Source organism: Phyllostomus hastatus, unplaced genomic scaffold (assembly GCF_019186645.2).
Source record: "Phyllostomus hastatus isolate PE091 unplaced genomic scaffold, TTU_PhHast_1.1 phas_contig_38, whole genome shotgun sequence".
Lineage (NCBI taxonomy): Eukaryota > Metazoa > Chordata > Mammalia > Chiroptera > Phyllostomidae > Phyllostomus > Phyllostomus hastatus.
In genome coordinates, this window is record NW_025333869.1 from 39,320,339 (window position 1) to 39,343,877 (window position 23,539).

Genomic DNA, 23,539 nt, shown 5'->3' on the forward strand with positions numbered 1-23,539 from the left:
TTTTAGGTAATAAGTCTGTGATGCTTTCAGCAAGCTGAATACTAACAAATGTTACACATGTTGTAACAGTGGCAGATTTTTTTATTATTATCTCCTTATATGTCCTCCTTTTCCCCAAATAAGAGTTGTTCTGCATTTCTGAAAAATAAACAAAAGAGCTTATTATTTTTCACAAGTTCTATCTTCTTTAGGGAACTTTATCTCATATCTGGATTTATGCTTTTGATATAATTTAACCTCTCTGTGAAAAAAAATGACAATTTCTTTATATTATATTGTTCCTGTGAGGCTCAAATAAAATGAAATACATGATAGGCTATAAAACTCTGCAGAAATGTGAAGAAGTAGTCACATTATTCAGGTTCACACTTATCATCCAACCCTCTGCCTTCTGAGTAACTGAGTAGAAAGTTAGCACCACAGAGGATGCACTATTTTTAATTAACTCTAACATATATTGATTGATCCTGTGTTATAATCTATTTTAATCTCCTTGAGAAGGAAATCTTGTCTTTTATCATCCAAAAATAATCGGCTTACCCATGATAGTTAGGTATATATTATATATCTATCCACCAGAATGAGAGAGAGTCTTTTATTGCATGACAATTTGGGGGGTGTGATTGAAATAGAGATTGTGATCACATACCTTTAGGGAACTTAACCTTTTAGTTTAAAGAGAAACAAATTTAAATAAATAAGATAATTTTAGACACTCATATATTTCATTAACAGCATAATGTGTAGTGACTAATATGAGTGTATGAGTGCAAATAAGTGAAGGGATTTTCTTAGGTAGAGTGGTTAGGGAAAGCTTCTCTGAGGAAGGGGATTTTGACTTACGACCTAAGTTATGAGATAGAAGGCTAAAGAAATAGCAAATGCAAAAACCCTGGAATGGAAACCTTTGACATATTTTATTAAGAAAAAAACAATTGTGTGGAAAACTCCTACTTAACTGCTTCCTTCAGGAATTTTTGGTCTCAATGCTCTTCTTCCATGTAATTTAATGGATGATTGAGTGGCAGTAATTCTCATGGCTTATATGCACTGCTTAGATTAATTATATCTGCCATGGTCCAGTGAGAGAAACAGAGCACATGCCATGTAGTCAAATGAAACAAAAATTAATACAGGGAGCTAGTGTAGTTACAAATGGATTGGAAGTAAAAGAGAGGATGGGAAAGCAACTCCAAAATAAGCAACATCAGGAAGTGTCTAATATGAATCATTCTCCCTCAGTATTCAGTCAAAAATCTACACTATCCCTCGAATATCTGTTCATGCTAATATACTGAAGGAGACACCAAAATGAACAAGGCATCGTGCTTGTACTCAAAGAACTCAAGGTCTAGTTTAAGAAATAAGGTATGTATGGGTGATTAAGAATTAGTGATATCTGTTCTATAAGTATTCAGAGGAAGAAAGGATCAATTCCAGCTGGAGGTTCAAGAAAAACCTCAAAAGGGAGATGGTATTTGAGCAGATCCTTGAACTATTTTGATATTTGGAGATGTACAATGGGGTAGACTTGGGGACAGTACATAATTTATAGTGGATGTAAATACCTTAGTTTGGGTAGAGCAGAATATGAATGAAAGTAATGAGAAATATGAATGGAAGGGTAGTAAGCTGTAGCCAAATCTTGGAAATGTTTTCAATACCAACCGTCAGAATATAGACTTCAGGTAATGAGCCATTTGTTGGCAAACTATAGCTCCTAAGCCAAGTCAAGACTGATGCCTGTCTTTGTTAAGCCCATGAGAAAAGATTGTTTTTTTACCAGTGAATATTTGCAATCTGCTTGATGATAGAGAACACTAACTTTGAACCCCAATTAAGTGAAATCTTACCTTCCTCACATAAATAATTTCATTTGCCTAATCAGTACACCTATATTACAAAAGAGTTCTTATGGGGGGGGCTCCACCTTCAGGGTCCCCCGGCCACCTCAGATGAGAATAAGTCTACCAAGACATGATCTGCTTGGGGAGTAAAGGTGGCCGATCTCTCAAAGGAGAAGGGCCAAGAGCCTTTTACTCAATGGGCTTTTATTGGGTTCATTTTGCACAGGAATACAGGTAAAGTTCATTAATCATTGTCATGCAGTAAGGATCAAACAATAGATAACATACAAAGAATTCTGAGGGCTTTTTCTGAGTCAGGGTCTGTTAGCTAAAGGGCTACAAAACTTTGAGGAACAAACTCACTTCTTACTTGGACCCTTATTTAATTGAGAGCATTCTTAATAAAGCAGGTTTCACAGGTTTTTACATATTCTTTCTTAGGCCTGATTGCCCTAGGGAACCCACGCTTTCCAGCACAGGGTAATACCCATCACCTGCATTGGTTCAGGCTTAAGTCAGTCAGGGAAGGTAAGGCAGCCAAGAGATTGGGAAACTTTTCACAGACAAATGAGGACTCAGGCTATGTCAAAGACAAAGGGGTGAGGGTCTATCACCCCCTTTTTCTATAGCCTCCCAGGTCCTTCCCTATGGTCTTCCTGTGATCATTCCCGTCTTAGGTCGTTCCCCCCTCAGGGAATCTTACTTGTCATTGACTAACCAATCAAGCATTGCGGACCAGTTATGGATAAAGTAAAAGGAGCAGAAGCAGTGCTCCTGCCAGGGAGATAAGCTTTGTCTCCTTAGTGGCTTATGGTCTGAATGTTGCTCACTCCGCCTTAGCCATAGGAGGTTACAGCTTCTGAAACTAGGCAGGGAGTTTCCCAACAAGTTCTCTTATTATTTTTAAAAATTTGTCAAAAATATTTTTTTAAAAACATAAGGAAAAGAAAGCCAGAGATGCTAGAAATCAGGGAACGAGAGACACAGTAGTGGGAAGTGCATTCAGGCAAGTAGGCAAAGACTGGAAACAGTAGCCTTAACCACAGAATGGTGGAAAGTCAAAAAAATTCAACAACCACAGGCCTTAAGGTCAGATTCTGACTAAAACTATGACACTCTTGAGGTATTTAACAGGTTTTGTGAAAACTAAATATACAGAGCCAGGCACAAGTACCAGATCAATAAATGTTACTCTACTTTTCATTGTTTTACTTTTTTGCAGTAAGTTGCTATGTGTTAAATTAATTAGGACAAACTATTTGAAATAGTTTCTAGGTAAAGTTGCTCATCTGATTCCCTTTCACTTAAAAATTATTTTTAATTTTTTTTCTGTTTTTTATGATATCATTATGAAAACGTTCAAATTCTTTTTCCATTTGAAACTTCGCTTTTCTGGTTACCTAATGACCAGCCTGCTTGTTGCTGTGGTTGTTTGCCAGGTAACTGAATCTAGCTGAAAAACAACATATACATTCAGTTAAGTTGTGGGTGGGTGGATGTCTTCTGAAGTCTTTCTGCTAGTTTGAATACTTTATTTTGAAAAGGTATTTTTTGGGGTATAAACTTAGCAGTAGGATTCTGAAAGTGTGCCACCCAATCATTCAAATTTTGATATTTTAAACATTTCATCACGAGAGTACAATCATGGTTTTCAACAATAAGAATGAAAAGGACACCTGAGGAAGTCCCAAGTTATGACAGATGACCAGTACAGTATAGATCAAATGTAAAGACTCGATCAGTAAGGTTATAAAAGAAGTGATATATACATGCCACTTCCTGTGAGATATTCCTCATCATCTGTCTTATTTAAGAATGTGAAGTAAATCAAGGGTTAGAAAGATATGTGATTTGCATATACCTTCATTGTATAGAAAATTTTCCTGAGGTGTTTTTCCAAAATGTAGATTATTTGGAACTATTCACATGTATTATGCTTATATCTGCTTTCTGAGATCAGGTCCAACAACTGTTTTTTTTTTCATTTTTTTTTTTAATTTTTAAACTAATGCTTCTAATGCATGTATAATGTAATGGTACCCTCACTTTGAAATAGCCAATACAGTGGGAGATAAATGCATCCAATGCTAAAGACAAACTTACTACCAGAAACAGGAAAGAAAAAACTATTACATTGAACTTCTGGAGAAAAATTGAAAAGTTTAGCAGATGCTTCCAAGAGACCCTGTGGGCACATATCAAGAATGCTGTTTGGAAAAGATTTATGAAGCATCTCTCCGTGCCCCGCAGGCATCGGCATCCAGAGTTATCAACAGCTCCCCTGTAGTGGTTTGAGAAGTAGCCTGACTGCAAGGGCAAAATAGAAGTCTGAAAACAAACCTGGGTCATACTTCTTTCGAACATTAAAACCAAGAGTTTCAGTTTGTGGTTCCATAAAATGAGCCAAGTCTCCCAGGGTCTTTCGAGATGCTGGGGGATTTAAATGTTGCTAATGGTTTAGTTTCGGGAAACTTTCTATTCTGTCTGTGACTCAGAAGCCGGCTGTGGGAGCTGAGAAAGGGTCCCTGGGAAACCGTGCTATGGGCTGTTGTTCTGCGTGTTCTGCCAAGTGTTTCCACTGTTCAGTGAGGCAGAGACAATCCCACCAAACCCCTTAGAATCACAGAATGAACTTTTTTTTACTCACCTTATATTTTTAAGAAATTTAGGTGATACAAGCTTTGTAAGATACTAGAACCTTATTGTACTATTGTTGTCCTGCTGTGAATTTCCATTTTAGTCTTGTTTTGTAAATTTTATATTTGTCAAGAGAAGACTTGCATAATCTTTACAAGCCTAGCTGTTTAAGCTGTGCAGGATAACTTTGGGGTAAGACATAGGTTCTGTTGGTAACAAGAGGATGTTTCTTATTCTTCACCCAATTTCCAATAACATGAAATGGATCAAAAGTTTAGTATATTTTATGTTTCAGATCAATACCTATTAAAATAAGTTTAGTCTTTTCAATGCCTGCAATGTAATATATATGAGGATACTGTTCATCCAAAATTACTTATATATACTCCCTATTTTATTAATTTCAGGAATGTTTCCACAAAGAATACTGGGAGTGTGGGTATAATTACTGCAAGTCCAATTTTTGTAAAGCTGGTGCACAAGTGAATTATACATTTAAGAATTCCAGTACATCAAATTAAATAGAACTGAAAAATGCCATTAGCATTGTTTCTACTACTTAATATTAAATGTCTATAGGGTCTGTTACATGAAAAATACAGTATTTGATATCTACAATTGAGGTTAAAAAGCAATAAAATAATAGTTTTGAAAAAGTCACATAAATTATTTACATTATTTAATCTTAGCATAATTTAATGCATAAACATAAATATTTTAATATAAATATACTAAGATGATAAATTATTTAATAAATATCCCTAAAAATTAAATTGGATATATAAAACCAAGCTACTGATCCCTAATGTTTCTTCACTGGTCCAGATTTACAAGACAAAAAGACCAATATTTTTGTTTTTAAATAATAAAATAGTTTATCAATGTTTATAACAAGTACCCATTTGACAATAGCTTATAGAAAGAAATATATAAGGCTCAAATATATAAATAATGTTATTAATTATTACTCTTAACTATAGATGTTCTATAGTGAACATATCCATCTTCTTAAAAACCTTTGATCAGGAAATGCTTGTGTGTGTGCGTGTGTGTGTGTGTGTGTGTGTGTGTGTGTTTGTGTGTGTGCATGCACATGCACATCATTATCCATGTATTTCCTTAAGGAAGGCTACCCCACTTGTCTCCAGCAGCTTGCTGTCACAAGCAATGCTGGCTGTCCTTGTGTTGGTCTTCAGTGCACATCACTGACACTCTTCAGGGAATATGCCCTGGGGGGGGGGGGACTGCAGGGTCAGAGGTGTTCCACATACATCATTCCACCCAACTGCCCTTTGGAATTGCTCTGCTGCAATCCCCAAAGTAAAAACACAGGTGCCCAGTCCCCCAGATCACCAGTAGCATTTAATATCATTAAACATTCTAATTTTGTCCCATCTGAGGCCAGTATGGTAATATGATGTTTAAAACTGCATTTTGGAGGTGACTAGTGAGGTTAAGCATATACTCGTTCAATGAGGTATTCTGTCTGATTTTCCATCTGAAAACCTGTCTTATGTTTCTCACTTTTTTTTTCCTGTTGAACTGTTGGTCTTCCCCTTGATTATTTTTAGGGAGTGCCCTGTACATTCTAGATACTGGAAAGAGTAGAACTCAATCTGTCATCTGTATTTTAATTTTATCTTTGCTAAACAGAAGTCACAAATTCTGAACCAGTCAAGTCCACCAGTCCTCCCCTTCCCTGTGTGATTTTCAGATTCTAGTTAGGAAAGATGTCTGTATTCGAGTTCACAAAGACATTCTGCAAGTTCTCCTATTAGCTTAATATGAAATTCTTTTTTATTGAAATTTGAGTTTACATTATAACTCCCAATTCACATAAACATTTTTAACAGTAGACCTTGAAAACTAGGGGAACAAATTCTAAAATTAAATGTTGCTATATAACATATGTCGTTTTTGTGACAAAGTTCAGAAATGATTCCATTAATAACACTGTAAAAATGTCATTTCTGTATTTACAAGAGAGTATATTTTGTGGAACAATTATTATATGGTTTTTACTATGATTATATAGAACTATAAGTGAATAAAAGTTATTATTGACTGCTATCACAAAATTCTCAAGAGTCTTAATGTTTATGAAGTATCTACAATGTACCAGGCAATGAGCTTAGTGAAAGATATTATTGTTATAATTACTATTAGTAGCAGCATTTGAATATGCTATCAGTAAAGGCTCCTTTGTCAAGACATATTGAAAATATGTAGAAAAAATGTCATAACTGTGATATTCTCATATAGAATAAACATCTAATGAATAAGACATCAAGTAAGTCACTAACAGTGAAATAGATATTAATGATCCTTCTCTTTGATGTATTTATATTCTAGATCAGAAAGAAATGTATATATAAATAGAATAATCAGATATTTAACAACTGATATTTATTGAATGTTAAACTGGACAGTCTCTGTAAGAAACTGCAAAAAGTTACTTTTTTAAGTTGAGAAAAGCTTGATGATTAAACAGATACATTATTACTTTATATGATTTGATACAAATTAATATTATTATTATATACTTAGAATACTGAATTTCAGAATTATTAAGTATCTATATAATTAATAAATTATGGAACATAGTTTCAGACCTTGGTCTTTCTAGGTGGATGGCAGCATGCTTTTTTCTGGACTGCACTGCTCTATACTGTACTGTGATGAACAAAGAATGTGAAAGTTCTGAGCAATAGTTTAATAACGCAAGGTAAAGAACAATGCTGTGAGCATAATGAGAAATGAGCAATTACCCTTCTATCTAGAAAAGTTAGATGAGAAATATTGTTATCCAAGTGTCAATCTTATTCATAGATGAAAACATAGTTTTATCTAACACCTATTTTATCTTGTCATTTTTCTGCTCATAAACTTAGAATAAAAAGGTCTGGATGGAAATGGCAGATAGCTATGGGTCTCTGCTTATTTTTATCCTAGGCCTTACTGAAGTACACGTGGGGATGCACAGGAGATGAAAAGTTGCATCAACACTGAAAACTGGGAGTCTAAATCAGTACTAGTGTAAGATTACTGCAGTCTTGAAAGAGAGAATGAGAAAAATGTTCAGACAGGTGTAATGATAAATTTTCAGATCCCTACCACAGAAATATGGGAACTTCACTATCACGAGGGCATCAGCCATCTGCCTCATACACTGTTCAATTGTACTTGATGCCCATGAAAAATTATGTAACATTCAAGAAAAATGTTTACTCAAGGTAAAAAAGAAAAGAAAAAGTCTTTAAAAAGATTTATTAGAAAAAATACATTATTTATCTTTAAAAAGTTTGAATTGCAAGTAAAACTCAATAAAAAAGAACATATAAAGCATGACGTTGAAGTTGAAATAAAGATACTGATAGAGAAGAAAACAGAACTAAAATAATAAAACTAAAGAGATTAAAGACAGACAATATAGAACCAAAGAATGCAATATTGTTAATCACTTAAAATAACTGATACTTGTTTAGGTAACTTGCTAGGAGTATTTCAGTAGGTTTTTATAAGCATCACTCCAGTTAATTACCAAACTTCTTAGTAAAGAAGGTAATGTTACTCTCCTCATTTTCTGGATTAGCAAAGGGTGAAGCTAGCTGAAGCTAGCTAACATGAATGGCAAGATGCAATCTGTATCATCCTGGTTAACAAAAGAATACTTTCACCATGATACAGTACACTGTCTTGAGAATTCCACTAGACTATAGATGAATTGATGGAGGGAGAAAACAATAAATCTCCAATGGCCAGATAAAAATATAATTAATTTGTGTTAATAAAGGAACCAAGTAAAGTGATCAAGTGCAACAACAAAGAAACAGTGGAAAGGAAAAATAAAATGTTAGATTTTATAAAGCGCATGTGTTTGCATTTGAACATATTCAAAGCATGAAACACAGTTAAGGTAAAGAGACTAATACTTAAGGAAATTCTGATGTCTTATGTTTATTTCAAGACAGATGCACATTTGTCTGGACAAATAAAAAAATACAAATGAACCAAATATTTGGTAGAACTTTGAATTTTCTCCATAGAAATCAAAGCTAAAAGATAATAGGGGAAAAGTTTTTCAATGGAGAACCTGAAATTCAGTCAAATTTCTATTGAGTTATAAAGCAATTAATATTCCCATCTATGAGAACTCATATTTTACTAAAAAAAATACTCAAAGACATATGTCATCTGACTGTAAAAATAAAACACTTAAAATAATTAAATCATGATATAAATATTTAGACATAACCTTTAAAATCAATAAAACATAAACCAATAAAACTTTAACATCTATATCTATGTCTATATCTATACCAGTAGTTGAATGCAGGACTCTAAAATAATTCTTAAAGAAAATATAATATAAAAAATAGTAGTGTGGTTCTGAATTCTCAAATTTTATTAATAAGGGCACTAGTTTTGTGCTGCATGTATGTGTATGTGCATGTGATTTGCGGGGGTAGGAGGATAGCCATGTGACCAATTAGAAGCATTAACAAAAGTAGTTAGATGGTATGTTCTTGTTTGACATTCCGTCTTTATCTCTCCAAATTTTGTGGCTGGTTTTCCATAAACCCAAAATCTGGGGGCCCTAATTTTTTTTATTTTATTTTATTTTATTTTTTAATATTTTATTTATTTATTTTTAGAGAGGGGAGGGGGGAGAGAGAGAGAGAGAGAGAGGGAGAGAGAGGAACATCAATGTGCGGTTGCTGGGGGTTATGGCCTGCAACCCAGGCATGTACCCTGGCTGGGAATCGAACCTGGGACACTTTGGTTCCCAGCCCGAGTTCAATCCACTGAGCTACGCCAGCCCGGGCTTATTTTTTTTTTTTTTTTTTTTAAATCATTGTTTTTCAGATGTCTAGTTTTCATATGCATACATATGATACTAAACTACATAAGTCTTATAGAGAAAACTTCAATTTATACTTTAAAAATTTAAAGAACTAGCACTTATCTTTCTTAAACTATTGCAAAATATTCAAGAGAGGAAGACTCCAAATATCATTTTACAAGCACAGCATTATCCTAATTTCAAGACCAGATAAAGACACAACAAAGAAAGAAAATTATATGCTAAGTTTTCTGATGAAGGTAGATGCTAAAATCCTCAACAAAATATTAGCAAACCAGATCCAGCAATACATTAAAAAATATTGTACACCATGATCAAGAAGGCCTTATTCTGAGGATGTAAGGTTGGTGCAATATCTATAAACCAACAAACGTGATACATCACATAAAAAAATGAAGGATAAAAATCACATGGTTAGGCCCTGGCTGCTGAGACTCAGGGACTGAGTCCTGGCCTGTGAAGAAAGGGGTCTCCATTCAGGGCACATGCCTGGGATGCAGACCACATCCCCAGTAGGAGATGCGCAAGAGGCAACCACACATTGATGTTTCTCTCCCTCTCTTTCTCTCTCTCTTTCCCTCTCTAAATATAAATAAAATCCTTTAAAAAATCATATGGTTATATCAATAGATGCAAAAAAAGTGATAAAAATTCAGTGCCAATTTATCATAAAAACTCTCAGGAAAGTAGGAATAGAGGGAACATACCTCAATGTAATAAAGGCTATAAATGACAAACCCACAGCTAACATCATACTCAAATGGGAAAAACTATAAGCATTTCTCTGAAGATCATAAATAAAATATGGATGTCCACCTTCACCACTCTTATTCAACATAGTGCTAGAAATACTACCAATAGAAGAAATAGTAGAACTGGTAGAAATCAGACAAGAAGAAGGAATAAAAGTCATCAAAATTGGAAAGGAAAAAGTAAAACTGTCATTATTTACAGATTACATGATAATGCATATAGAAAACCTTAAAGATTCTACCAAAAAATGACTAGAAGTGATAAATTAATTCAATAAAGTAGCAGGATACAAAATGTACATCCAGAAATCAGTTACATTTTTAAATTTTATTTATTTATTTTTAGAGAGGGAAGGGAGGGAGATAGAGAGAGAGAGAGAGCGAGAGAGAGAAACATCAATGTGTGGTTGCTGGGGGTTATGGCCTGCAACCCAGGCATGTACCCTGGCTGGGAATCGAACCTGGGACACTTTGGTTCCCAGCCCGTGCTCAATCCACTGAGCTATGCCAGCCAAGGCCACATTTTTATATACCAATAGTGAACTATCCGAAAGAGAAGCTAAGAAAACAATCCCATTTATAATTTTATAAAAGTTAAATACCTTGGAATAAATTTAATCAAGAATATATGAGGACTGTACTCAGAAAATTATATGACACTGAAGAAACAAATTGAAGAAAATACAAATAAGTGGAAGCATATACAGTGCTCATGGATAGGAAGAACTGACATCATTAAATTGTCCATACTACTCATAGCAATCTACAGATTCAACACAATTCCTATCAAGATACAATGGCATATTTCACAGAACTAGGGCATATATTCCAAAAATGTGTATGGAACCACAAAACCCTGAATAACCACAGCAATCTTAAGGAAGAAGAACAATTTTGGAGGAATTATCCTACCTTATATCAAACTATACTGCAAGGCCATGGTATTCAAAACAGTATATCATGGCATAAAAACAGACATATAGATCAATGGAATAGCATAGAAAGCCCAGAAATAAACCCATGTCTTTATGGACAATTAGTATTTGACAAAGGAGGCAAGATATATGACTCAGTAAAAATAGTTTATTCAATAAATAATGTTGAATAAATTGGACAGATATGTTCAAAAAATGAAATTAAACTACCTTCTTACACTATCCACAAGATTAAACTAAAAATGAATTAAAGACTTAATGTGACTCAAAACCATATAAGTCCTGAAAGAAAACATAGGCAGTAAAATCTAGGACACTTATTATAATAATAATTTTTCTGACATGTCTCTTTGGGGAAGAGAATAAATTTTAAAAAATTGGACTATGTCAATTAAAAAGTTTTTGCATAGCAGAAGAAATTATCAATAAAATGAAAAGACAACAAACTAAATGGGATAGCATATTCTCCAATGATACATCTAAAAAGGCGTGAATATCCAAAGTTTATAAAGAACCTATAGAACTTAACACCTAAAAATCAAACAGTCCAATTAAAAAATGGGCAGAGAACTTGAATAGACACCTCTCTAAAAAGGATATGAAAATGGCCCATAGACATATAAAAAGATGCTCAATGTCACTAATCATCAGAGAAATGCAAATTCAAACTACAATGAGGTATTACCTCACATTTATCAGAAAGGCTATCATCAATAAATCAACAATCATCAAGTGCTGGTGAAAATGCTGAGAAATGGGAACCTTCATGTTGGTGGGAATACAGATTTTTGAAGCCACTGTGGAAAACAGTATGGAGCTTCCCCTCAAAATTAAAAATGGAACTTCCTTATGACCCAGCAACTCAACTTCTGAAAATATATCTGAAGAAACTCGAAACACTAATGCAAAAGAATATATGCACTACTATGTTCACTGCAGCATTGTTTACGTGAGCTTAAATTTGGAAGCAGCTCAAGTGCCTATCAGTAAATGAGTAGATAAAAAGCTGTGGTACATATTTACACAATGGAATACTGCACGGCCTTAAAAAAGAAAACAACCTTACCCTTAATGACAGCATGGATAAACCTGGAGAGTATTATGCTAACTAAAATAAGTCAGTCAGAAAAAGACAAATACCAAATTATTTCACTTATATGTGAAATCCAGTGAACAAAATAAAAAAATGAAGAAAATAGATTCATAGATACAGAAAACTGACTGATAGCTGTCAGACTAGAAGGGAGTTAAGGGCTGGGTGGAAAAGGTGAAAGGATTAAACAACAACAAAAAAGCCCTCAAAGACACACAACAGTATGGTGATTTCCAGAGGGGAATGTGGGTGGAGGGAGGTAGAAGTGGGTGCACCGGGGATTAACGGTGAAAGAAGGAGACTTGACTTTGGGTGGTGAATACACAATATGATATGCGGATGATATGTTATAGAATTGTACACCTGAAATTTCTGTAATTTTATTAACCAATGTTACCCAAATAAATTCAATAAAAATAAAAATATATCATTGTAGACATAAAATAATTAAGATTCTAAAAACAATTTAGTAGAATATAATGTAAATATAGGACCATTAGGTTTTCAAAGGAGATTACATTTCTTGCACATGAGCATTAAAGACAGAGAAGAGGAATGGCAAAGAGTTTTTAAACAAGTTTTACTTCTGTTAAAAAAATAAACCATTAAAGTCCCAGCCACAGTTTAGAGAATATTAAGTCTTTACTCTTCAACTTTATTGATAACTATAAAGCATTAAATTTTAAATATTGAAACTTAAGCCCTGGCTGGTGTAGCTCAGTGGATTGAGTGCGGGCTGCCAACCAAAGTGCCTCAGGGTTCAATTCCCAGCCAGTGTACATGCCTGGGTTGCAGGCCATAACCCCCAGCAACCGCACATTGATGTTTCTCTCTCCTTCTATTTCCCTCCCTTCCCTCTCTAAGAGTAAATGAATAAAATCTTAAAAAAAAAACTGATCATTTACAAAAAAAGAAACTTATATTTGGAATTTTAATATAATTCAGCATTTATATAGATTTCAGATGGTGAAAGACTAAACAGATATCAAAAAGGAAAAAAGGATTTATTTGAATACTCAGAAATATCAAGTTCCTAGCTGTCAAACACAAATAACATTAAAAGGGAAAAAACACGCTGAAAATATTTGTAAGACTGATGACAAAGTGTTGATTTTTGTACTATGGACATATGCCATGGTTTAGAATTTTAAAATGCATAAATTAAAAAAAATAGACAAAGTAAATAAACAGAAGAAACAGAGATAAATATATCAAATCAATTATGCTAGCGACCAAAGAAATGCAAAAATTAATCTCACAATTAGCAATACTCTAGAAATATATCACCCTCAATATTAACAAGTGTGTGTGGTTATAAGCACTCACACACCACTGAGGAAGAAATAAATCATCATAATCTTTCTGAAAAGCTATCTGACGATTTGTTTAAAAGACTTCAGCATGTCCTTGTTCTTTAATCTAGATATTCCACCTCCAGGAATTTAGCTTATGAATATAATTAAAGATGTAGTACAATAATGAATACATTATATATATTGCCAAAACAATATAAGCAATTTAAATGTACAATTATAGAGTCTAATTTAAAACATTAGTGGAAGTTGCACATTATTGCAAATTGTTTTTTTAAAGCACATTTATTGGCTTGCAACAGTGGTTATGATATAATCAACAAAATTTTTATATGTAAAATATGAAATATTACATGTAAATAGATAGTATGATAGATAAATGATAAATACTGATGGAAAATACCTTAAAAGATTAATGATGGTTTCACTGGGTTGTAGAATTTTAAATATTTTACCTTGCATTTCTCTGAATTTACAACATAGTCGAGGATTCTTTTTCATCAGAAAAACTACCTGGCTGGCGTAGCTCAGTGGATTGAGCGCGGGCTGGGAACCAAAGTGTCCCAGGTTCGATTCCCAGCCAGGGTACATTCCTGGGTTGCAGGCTATAACCCCCAGCAACCGCACATTGATGTCTCTCTCTCTCTCTCTCTCTCTCTCTCTCTCTCCTCTCTCTCCCTCTCTCCCTCCCTTCCCTCCCTAAAAGTAAATAAATGAAATCTTTACAAAAAAAGAAAAACTAAAAATATGTCTGCTATTTCCTTATATGAGTTTTCCATTGCCAACTATATGATTACTAACCTGCACTCCTTTTAAAGCACTTTAAAGATTCTCATCAAAGTATTCCTAAATTATCTTTATCTAGTTTTATATCTGCCATAATTTTTAATGCTCTTATCCAGGCTTTATCAGATATAATTATGTCCTTTATTTTTACCAATCTCACCTTTGATTCAAAGATCAAAATTTGGTTTATTCAAACTGCACATGCAGTTTGGGTTCTTGGTATTTTGGATAATTCAATTATGATACTTGAAAGTGTGAGTTTTCTACCTAGGCTCTCTAAATATTTATTAACGAATGTCTTTAGAAACATTTTTCTAAATTAACTTATGTACATATACTTTGAGTTTCCATGCTCATGACTGTGATCTCTTTCATAGTTTCAGGTCTCTTACCCAATTTATTTTATCCTGCTCAAACAATTAGTAGAGACTTTTGCATATGAGTGCTTAATGATTTATATAACTCATCTGAGTACTAATAAGCTAAGCAGTTATCACAAAATTTCTATCATCAAAATAGTAAAAAATGAGTTTATAAATTAGATATAAAACTATAATGTTTCTTAATCTATAAAAAATAAATACACTGAAGCTTCCTTTATTTTTTTTTTAAGATTTTATTTTTAGAGAGGAAAGGGAGGGAGAAAGAGAGAGAGAGAGAAACATCAATGTGAGGTTGCTGGGGCCCATGGCCTGCAACCCAGGCATGTGCCCTGACTAGGAATCAAACCTGTGACACTTTGGTTCTCAGCCCACGCTCAATCCACTGAGCTATGGCAGCCAGGGCTTGAAGCTTCCTTTAATAAAGTGAATATTCAACTCGCTGATACACTATCTTAAAATTATGTTTAGGTATAATCTTTAAATAATTTCCTTTGCACTTTTACATCTGAATTTTGGTTTTTAATTAAATAGTAATGATAGATAGTCACCCTTCACACTATAAACATTTGATCAATTATGCAGTTTTACATAAAACCTTTACAATTCATGATGGTATGATTTTCAAAAAAAGGCAAGATTTGGTCTCAGAAGATTTTGGCTTGAAAGGAATAGTTTTCCATCTCTCTCTGCCTATTATTGGAGTTCATTTTAATAATAATGAATTAAATACAATAAAAACAATAAAATTAATTTTAATACTAACTATAATAACTTTCACATATTTTTATATACATTCTTTCATGATCCTCTCACTAATTATGAAATGTACATATTATTAATCTCACTTTGTAAAGTACTTAAGCAAGCTCTAAGGGATTAAATAGTTTCTTGGAAGGTTTCGTTGCTACTTAGTGTAAGTTTGGCCTGTTTTGTTGTAGGATACAGGAGTTCACTACTCAGTCTACTGTAATGTTTATGAGACTATTGTATTATTTAAACTGTTTTAGCAGGCTCAGGGTAATGTTATATGAATGTGACTCATACGAAAGTATCATTCAAATATGGAGTTCAGGGACATTTAGAATTGGAACAGTACTTCTGTTTTCTGTATCTCAACCAGTGATGAAGGCTTTACTAATTAAATATATATAGTTAAATATACTGTCAACTATGGGTTTTTATTTTTAAGATTTACTGCCATATTAATTTGTATGATAAATGGTAGATAGTAGATTCCATTAATGAAGTAAAAATGTTTTAAGATATAAAAATGGACTGAAATTTTTAAAAATACAGTCTACCCATGCAGAAAACAAATTTAAGAACCACATGAATTATGCACTCTTAATTTTAGGGGTGATATCATAGACCAAACCCTAGAATTCTCTACAGATCATGACTATTTTTTGCCTGATTCTAGGTAAAATTATGAGTATCTTATCTCTGAAATATGAGGGTTTCCCTTGAAGATACCTTTTATGCAAGGTCATAGTTAGAACATCTAAAATAACAAAGAGCTGGGACTTCCTTAAAACTACAGAACACTTTTCTTAATCTTATTTTGTGATTGATTGTTAATACATTTTTATTTATTATGCATATATAAAATAATTTGAACTGAAACTGATTTTTAATCTATTGGTAAAATTGTTGAAGGAATAAATGACTTTGCTCATCTCAAAACTCTAATTGTCTACTGTTATATTCTCAGGAGAATTTAATGTTGAGTAAGAAGACATTGTCTTAGATCAATTTAAAACAAAACCCTCCTCCCCAGATAACTTACTGAATGTGAAGCATGTGTCTCTAGTAGAATAAACTTGGGTTTTACAATCATAGAATCCCACATTACTTCTACCAGAGACATTATTTTTGTTATTTATTAATAGTTTTATGATTATCTTCATAATAATTATCTCTTTAAATGGACATAATCTATTTTAGTGATAAATCGCCATTACTAAATATGTCAGGGAATTCAACTCTTTTGGTTCAAACAGCAGTGAATGCACGTCTGCTATCCTATACACTTTTAAAGTGCACCCATTAGTTCGAACAGAATTAAGGAGACATGACTTTAAAAGGAGATTGCCAAAAAAGCGTGTTTGCTTTAGAGAAAAGGCACCAAGAAACTTTAGTGTTTGGGTGGGCTTTTTTTATGTATCTTCTGGAATTCAATTCAATTAAGAAAATATGTCAAAAACTGTCAGATGCTAGGCTGTGGGTTGTAAATATAGTTAAGGTATTTTTTTGCCCACAAGCCAGCAAAGCTTTAGGTAAAGATGTAATTATGAGAATTATATCATGATAGAGGAACATTACATCTTTTCCTTAAGGATACCCCCCAAATTTTCTTATTTCATCAGCATATTGTCCCTTTTTAATCCAAACAGGAAAATTAGAACCTAAGGGAAATGAGGGGGACAGGAGAGGAATAGGGATCAATGATTGCTATCCACTCGAAGAGTTGTCCTAAAAAAAAATACATTTTGTAGATGTTGTTCTAGTAGTAGCCACCACTGGACTATTTTCTTAAATACTTTACTGCACTTTACTTATAAAAATTATGTATTTATTCTTACATGTTTAAACTTCAGTCACCTTCCAAGTACTCTCCATTTGATGTGAGACACCTATACAGATATTTTTTCCACTGTGCAAAACAGTTTTTGAATTTGTCAATTTTAATGCTTTTTAGTGCTTCTGCTTTTTTTTGTTTCACCTCTTTGACATCAGCAAAACATTTTCCTTTTGAGGACTTTTTTTCATCTGAGGAAACAAATAAAGGTCACGCAGGGCAAGATTGGGAGAACAGAGAGGGTGGGGCATGGGGGTTATGCCACTTTTAATCAAAAACTGGTGAACCTTGAACTTGGTGTAGGCAGGTGTGCTCCTCCATCATGAAACGGGCAAACACATTGAAGGAGTCTTTGAAATAATTCACTGAAACCAAATACAGCCTCTCACAACAATGCCAGCTGGTCCACTGATACAGATGGGTTCCTAGAACACTCACTTAGTGGAGGATGCCTGTACTACAAGGGACCTGCCCTCCGGAAAATAATTCCAGGGTTTTTTTGTCCCCCCTCATCTCATACAACAAAGTCTACCTGAAGGTAGTGATCTCTTACATAATTGGATCTTTTTTTCTTTTCTTTTCTTTTTTCTCTTTTCCTTCCTTCCTTCCTTCCTTCCTTCCTTTTTGATTTTTGAAGTTTTCTAATTCACCACTAATTCCCTGATATACACATACATACATGCATACATATGTGTGTGTGTGTGTGTGTGTATGGCCAACTACACAAGTAATACATTGTTATAATAATCCTTCCATAAGAAGTCAGCTGTGATCTTCATTGAACCAATACCAGGCTTAGCTCACAGGGTTGTTTAGATGGAATGTGCCCAAGAAGGTTTCATTTCACAGAGTCTTTAGTAAGAGCCCCCAAAACTTTCTCAGACCATTCTAAAGATTTAATTATCCTATCCTGGCTAAATAATTTTATATACTAATCAGTTTCATGTTGGGCCAGAATATGTGAGATTTTATGGTATGGATCTTCTTGTTGTTTCAACTGAATACAAATTGACAAAGGTGTATAAAATATGTATATTTGCCAAACATTGTGAAAGATTACAATTCCTTCTTACTTTAAGGAATGACTCCCTCTAGGTTTTTCTTGCTTATATGTACAATGCGTGATTCTATCTACCATAGGAATTTCAGTGGAAAAGTTCAAATGATGCATGGTATTTATGTTGTTTCTACCTATAGCTATCTATCTCTATATCATCTATATCTATTCATATCTAATCTATATCTATATCTATCCATATCTATATACTTTTCTAAGATAAATGCTACTTATCTTTATGAAAAATATATTAAATAATTAACAGCATCAACCTAAACCATATACAGTATCCTTTAATGTTATGCATAGTCATGCACAACTTAACAATCAAGATACATTGTGAGAAACGCATCGTGAGCTGATTTGGTTGTGGGGATGTCATGGAGTGCAATTACACAAATCCAGATGGTGTAGCTTACTACTGTGATTGTATGTGCTACACTTTTATACCACTGGCAATGCTGTAGGTTTGATTATACCAGTATCTCTCCAAACATGAGTAACTGTAGTGTAAGCCCTCCAAGTGGGCTTCTTTTTGTAAGGCAAATGCCTGATTTAAGATTTAATTGTTCAGGCCTCCACTTCAAAGCTAGACATCTCAAATAAACACTTTCCCAGTCAGGTGACTAGATAGAATCAGGACACCTCCCTTCACTGAGACTCCTTTATTTTAGAGGTCCTGCTTGACTTCAATAACTGACCATTTAGGCTACTTGATTTTGTTTTCCTCTTTTCCTGTGAATTCTTTTTCTAATGTTTTAAATTCACCATTGAAGGGTGAGCCCTTGAAACCCTAGGTTCTAATATGTGCCCCCAATAAAAGCAGAACCCCAGATCCCTGCACACATGTACTTTTTCTACCTGTGTCCTCACTGGGAGCCCCATTAGCTTACCTTGTATGCCCTGCAGCTCATAAGTAATGAACTCTATTTTTTATTCAAAGTTTCCTAATGGCTGAAGGGCCTCTTGCAATCATAATAAAAACCGAAGATTCAGCCCAGTGGTAACTTTGGTTTTGAAAGGAACTATTTTTGTGGTGAACTCCATGAGCTCAGGTGAGTGCCTTCAGGTGTTTCTAGCCCATAGCATTACTGTTGATAGACTGAGAAGGCACAAAACAGAAATACTTTGCACTATGACATTATGATGGGCTACTACATAACTAGGCTATAGGGATTTTGAACTCCACTATATTTTTATGGGACCACTGTCTTACATGAGGTCTGTCATAATGGCATAATGCAATGCCATTAGTAGTCTATTACTATATTCCTAGTGTTAGAAATTCTCAAGATTCAGAGACCACAATCTTCTTGACAGGTAATCTTAGAAATCATATTTGAGTGTATATTCTTTCTACTTTTAATTGTATGTTTTCTGAAAAACTCATAAATAGTAACATAAGAAAAACATTTTTTCAGTTAACTGCTAATATTATAGGACCAGACAAAAGTTCAGACCTAACAGGTTAAGACAATACAGTGCTCTCAATTTTCAAAAAAAAACATATTGAATCCTTTACCAAGAGGGATACTTTTGTTTTGTTCTCAGTAGTGTATTTTATTTATTTCTTTATAACATCAAAAATAGAACAGGGTATGGTAATTGCATAGTCAAACAGGACTGAGTGGCTTTAAATAAATATATTTCTGTCCCCCCTATCCTCACTTCCAGACTAACTGTCCTGAGATATTCAGTTTGCTATTTCCATTTTTAATTCTTCTGATGATTACCAACATAATTCTAAATAGCACACTTATTTCTATTTATTTTTTCAGTTTTCACTATATGATATATGAAAAATGAGAAATTTAGTACTTACCCCTCTTTCTTGGTTATTTGCTGTGTTATTTTTAGTTTTATTGTTTATATAGCTTTAAAGAATATGATTAATGCCCTGGCTGGCGTAGCTCAGTGGATTGAGCGCGGGCTGCGAACCAAAGTGTCGCAGGTTCGATTCCCAGTCAGGGCATATGCCTGGGTTGCAGGCCATCACCCCCAGCAACCGCACATTGATGTTTCTCTCTCTCTCTCTCTCCCTTCCCTCTCTAAAAATAAATAAATAAATAATCTTTAAAAAAAAGAATATGATTAAAACACCGTTGTTCATTCCACCAACTTTAGAAAACAAAGGAAGTGGATTTAAATGACATAAATAATTACCAGTCCAACACTGCTTATGTGTGTGGGTTACTCAGCAGGGCCACAGAAATAGGCAGAGTGAAGGTGATCAGCAGGGACACCCTGAGTATCATGATCTGTTCACATTTAACTCTAACTGGAGAATTCAGACTTAATTTTCTTTTTTAAATTTTAGGTAAGTAATTAAATTATTTTAAAAAGCTGGAGCCTAATTAGGAACCCTTGTTGATTGCCCTGTCCATGGAAAATAGGATAGAATTGCAGACAATGGTGAGATTTGTAATGCTTCTCAAGATCTGAGTAGGGTCACACTTTTGGAAAAGTTCCCACAGATTTAACTAGTTGAGGCAAGAGTAATGTAGCTCCCCTGTGAGCTGCCTTTGTATGAAACAACCAGATTCCTTCGAGAAACAACTAGGAAGATCTGATCAATCCTTAACTCCTACATTCAAGCATAGACACTTTGAAGAGCATTGAATTTTTTCAATTTACAAAGAAATACAGACATTATATAGAAGGTCAGCTCACTATTGGGAAGGGGTGTGAGAGTGGGGATAGGTGGAGGGATAGGAACAGAGTAAAATGGAGAGAAAGAGGGTCAGAAACACAATGGGGGAGAATAGTTTATGAAGAGTATTGCATTGTGTGAAAACAGTAGTTATCTGGATTTCATTGGGTGATTTGGATATTGATTTAATATTTCATGGTTCCAAATCCACATTTAAAGAAATAAATAGAATATTGGTAAGTTATGCTTGCCTAAAGCTCTTTATTTTTAGGAAAATACTGATAGCATTTAAGACCACTAAGAGCCCATAGAAGATTATGACCTCAACAGAGGCAGTAAGATATATGTGAGCTCCAAATTATTGCTCAGTTATTATCTTTAATTACTCCAACTTCAGACTTAATATAACTTAAACATATTTTTACTTAATATGTATGTATAACTTAATAGTACAGGAGTTAGCAAAAGTAGATTTACAGTTGTGAGTATGCAAAACACAAAGTTTATTCTTGTATTATCATTTTCTAATTATTATATTTATTTGTATCACAATTACAAACTTTTATTTGTCTACCCCTGAAAAATGAATGCAAATTAAATATTGCAAATCTGGTTTTAATATTATTACTCTTTTTTAGCATATCAAATTATACATTTCTGCTGATATTATAAACTACTGATTTTGAATGAGTACACGGTATGTTTCAAGGTTCTATTATTTTAGAAGAAATAACATAAAAAATCATCACCATAATTAGTTAGAATGTGAAAGTGTCAGACATTGAGATAGAATTTATTTTCTTTTAGAATTACCACTTAGATATTTGGACTAAGGTTTGCAAAGACTTAAAGCAGTATTTTCCACACTGTGTTTTGAGGGTAGCAGTTCAAGGAAAAATTAATGTGTATTTCTAGAAAATGAGCTGTTAATACCTCCTTCTTATACAAATTAGACCTTAAATCTCAGAAAAGACCTACAGTGCAGTAGATTATCTTTTTATAATTTTGTTTTATAAAGTTTTTCTCAAGCTTATCTCTGCAGAGTGCATATTTGTTTAATATTCAGCATACCTGTTATAATCTCACACCAGGCTTAAAAACCTATGTCCTACTCACCACTGTTTTTGTAAATAAAGTTTTATTGCAATATAGTAATACCCACTTGTTGCACTTCCGTTACAATGGCAGAGTTTAGTAGATGCAACCGAGACTGTATCCCTGACAAAGCCTAAACACATTTATTTTCTGTCCCTTTGTAGAAAAATGTTTTCCAAATTGATAGAACAGAATATTCTCGTTATCAAATTGGAAGACACTGACTTATAGAAATGTATTAAAACTTTAAACTGAATCTTCTTGCAGATAATGATAAGTTAATACATACCTACATAATATATAATTCATTTTAACTATGTGGAATTTGCAATAATGGGATTCTGATTTCTAGAATAAAGCATTCATTACTAAAGCTTTTATTTTAATATGTTAATTTATGTGAAAATTTACAACATGATTTAGGAAGGAAAGAATATAAATATTCTTACAAATCTTATTTAAAGCCATGGATAAAAACAATGCTTGATAGCCTTATGTTTCTTTTGATAAAATTATCTAGAGAAAATTCAAAATTTGTTGGTATCTCTCTTCCTGCTTTCCTTTTAGGAGACATTCCTGGTATAAATTTCTATATATGTAACTACTATGTCTTTTTCATTTTGACTTGGAGTACACCTTGCTCCTTCAGATTCAAAATTAACTGACCTAAGGTGTTACATTACAAATACTAAAACCTAAGTTTAACTACTACTACTTTAACTACTGGTTTAACTAAAATTAGTTTAACTAATTTTTAAAAAAGCTTTTATGATCATTATGTTATCTAGCTGTTCAAACTGTAATCTCTGAATGTCAATTTTACATAAGGCATTAGAAATGAGGCTGAACTAAAAAAAACTCTCTGAATTTTTTTCCAGGAAGAACTGAACCCCATCATTGTTACTCCACCAATACAAGCCATTGACCAAGACCGGGACATCCAGCCACCATCAGATAGGCCAGGAATCCTCTTCTCCATCCTTGTTGGTTTGTGTCTGCTGATGTTTTACACCCTCTTACCACTCTGGAATCATGCAGGAAAAATAGTGTCTTAAAGCAGAGTAAACACCTTTAATAACAAAGGTTCTTTTTGGAAATTATTGTTATTTTTAAGTATAAATAAATTTTAAAATATTTTCTCTTTCTCAGAATTAGTTTCAGTGAAATATAGAGAGAACAAATGGAAAAACTTTTGTTGAAGAAGCAAAACATAAATTAAAATAACAGTTTAATCTACACATTGATGTTTTCCTCAATATCATCTCATATAGAATTCTCAGAAAAAAGTGGAAAAACTTACACTGTTTATCTGTATTCTTTCATTAGTGGATATAATTACATAACTCTGAATATATGTGACTGAATGAAATAAGGGTATTTAGAGCCATATGGGAGTAAGATCATAATTAGCCCAAGGGCACACAGTACATTATCCCCTTGGCTAATATTTCCTTGAAAAATTTTATAGAAGCTGTCTGAATCTATCCTGGTACATATACTGCTAATTGTAACAAAAGCAAAAATGATGAGAATTTTATTATGCTACCCA

The 23,539-nt window shown here is 33.4% G+C and overlaps 1 protein-coding gene across 1 annotated transcript in view; it reads left to right on the forward strand.

Annotated features, from left to right (window-relative positions):
- The window catches only part of PCDH15 (protocadherin related 15), a 782,416-nt gene that overhangs the window by 427,274 nt on the left and 331,603 nt on the right, over window positions 1–23,539 (forward strand). Inside the window, exon 10 of the mRNA XM_045842279.1 lies at window positions 22,869–22,977. Within this exon, the coding sequence (XP_045698235.1) occupies window positions 22,869–22,977 (109 nt within the window). The remainder of the gene's footprint in view (window positions 1–22,868; window positions 22,978–23,539) is intronic.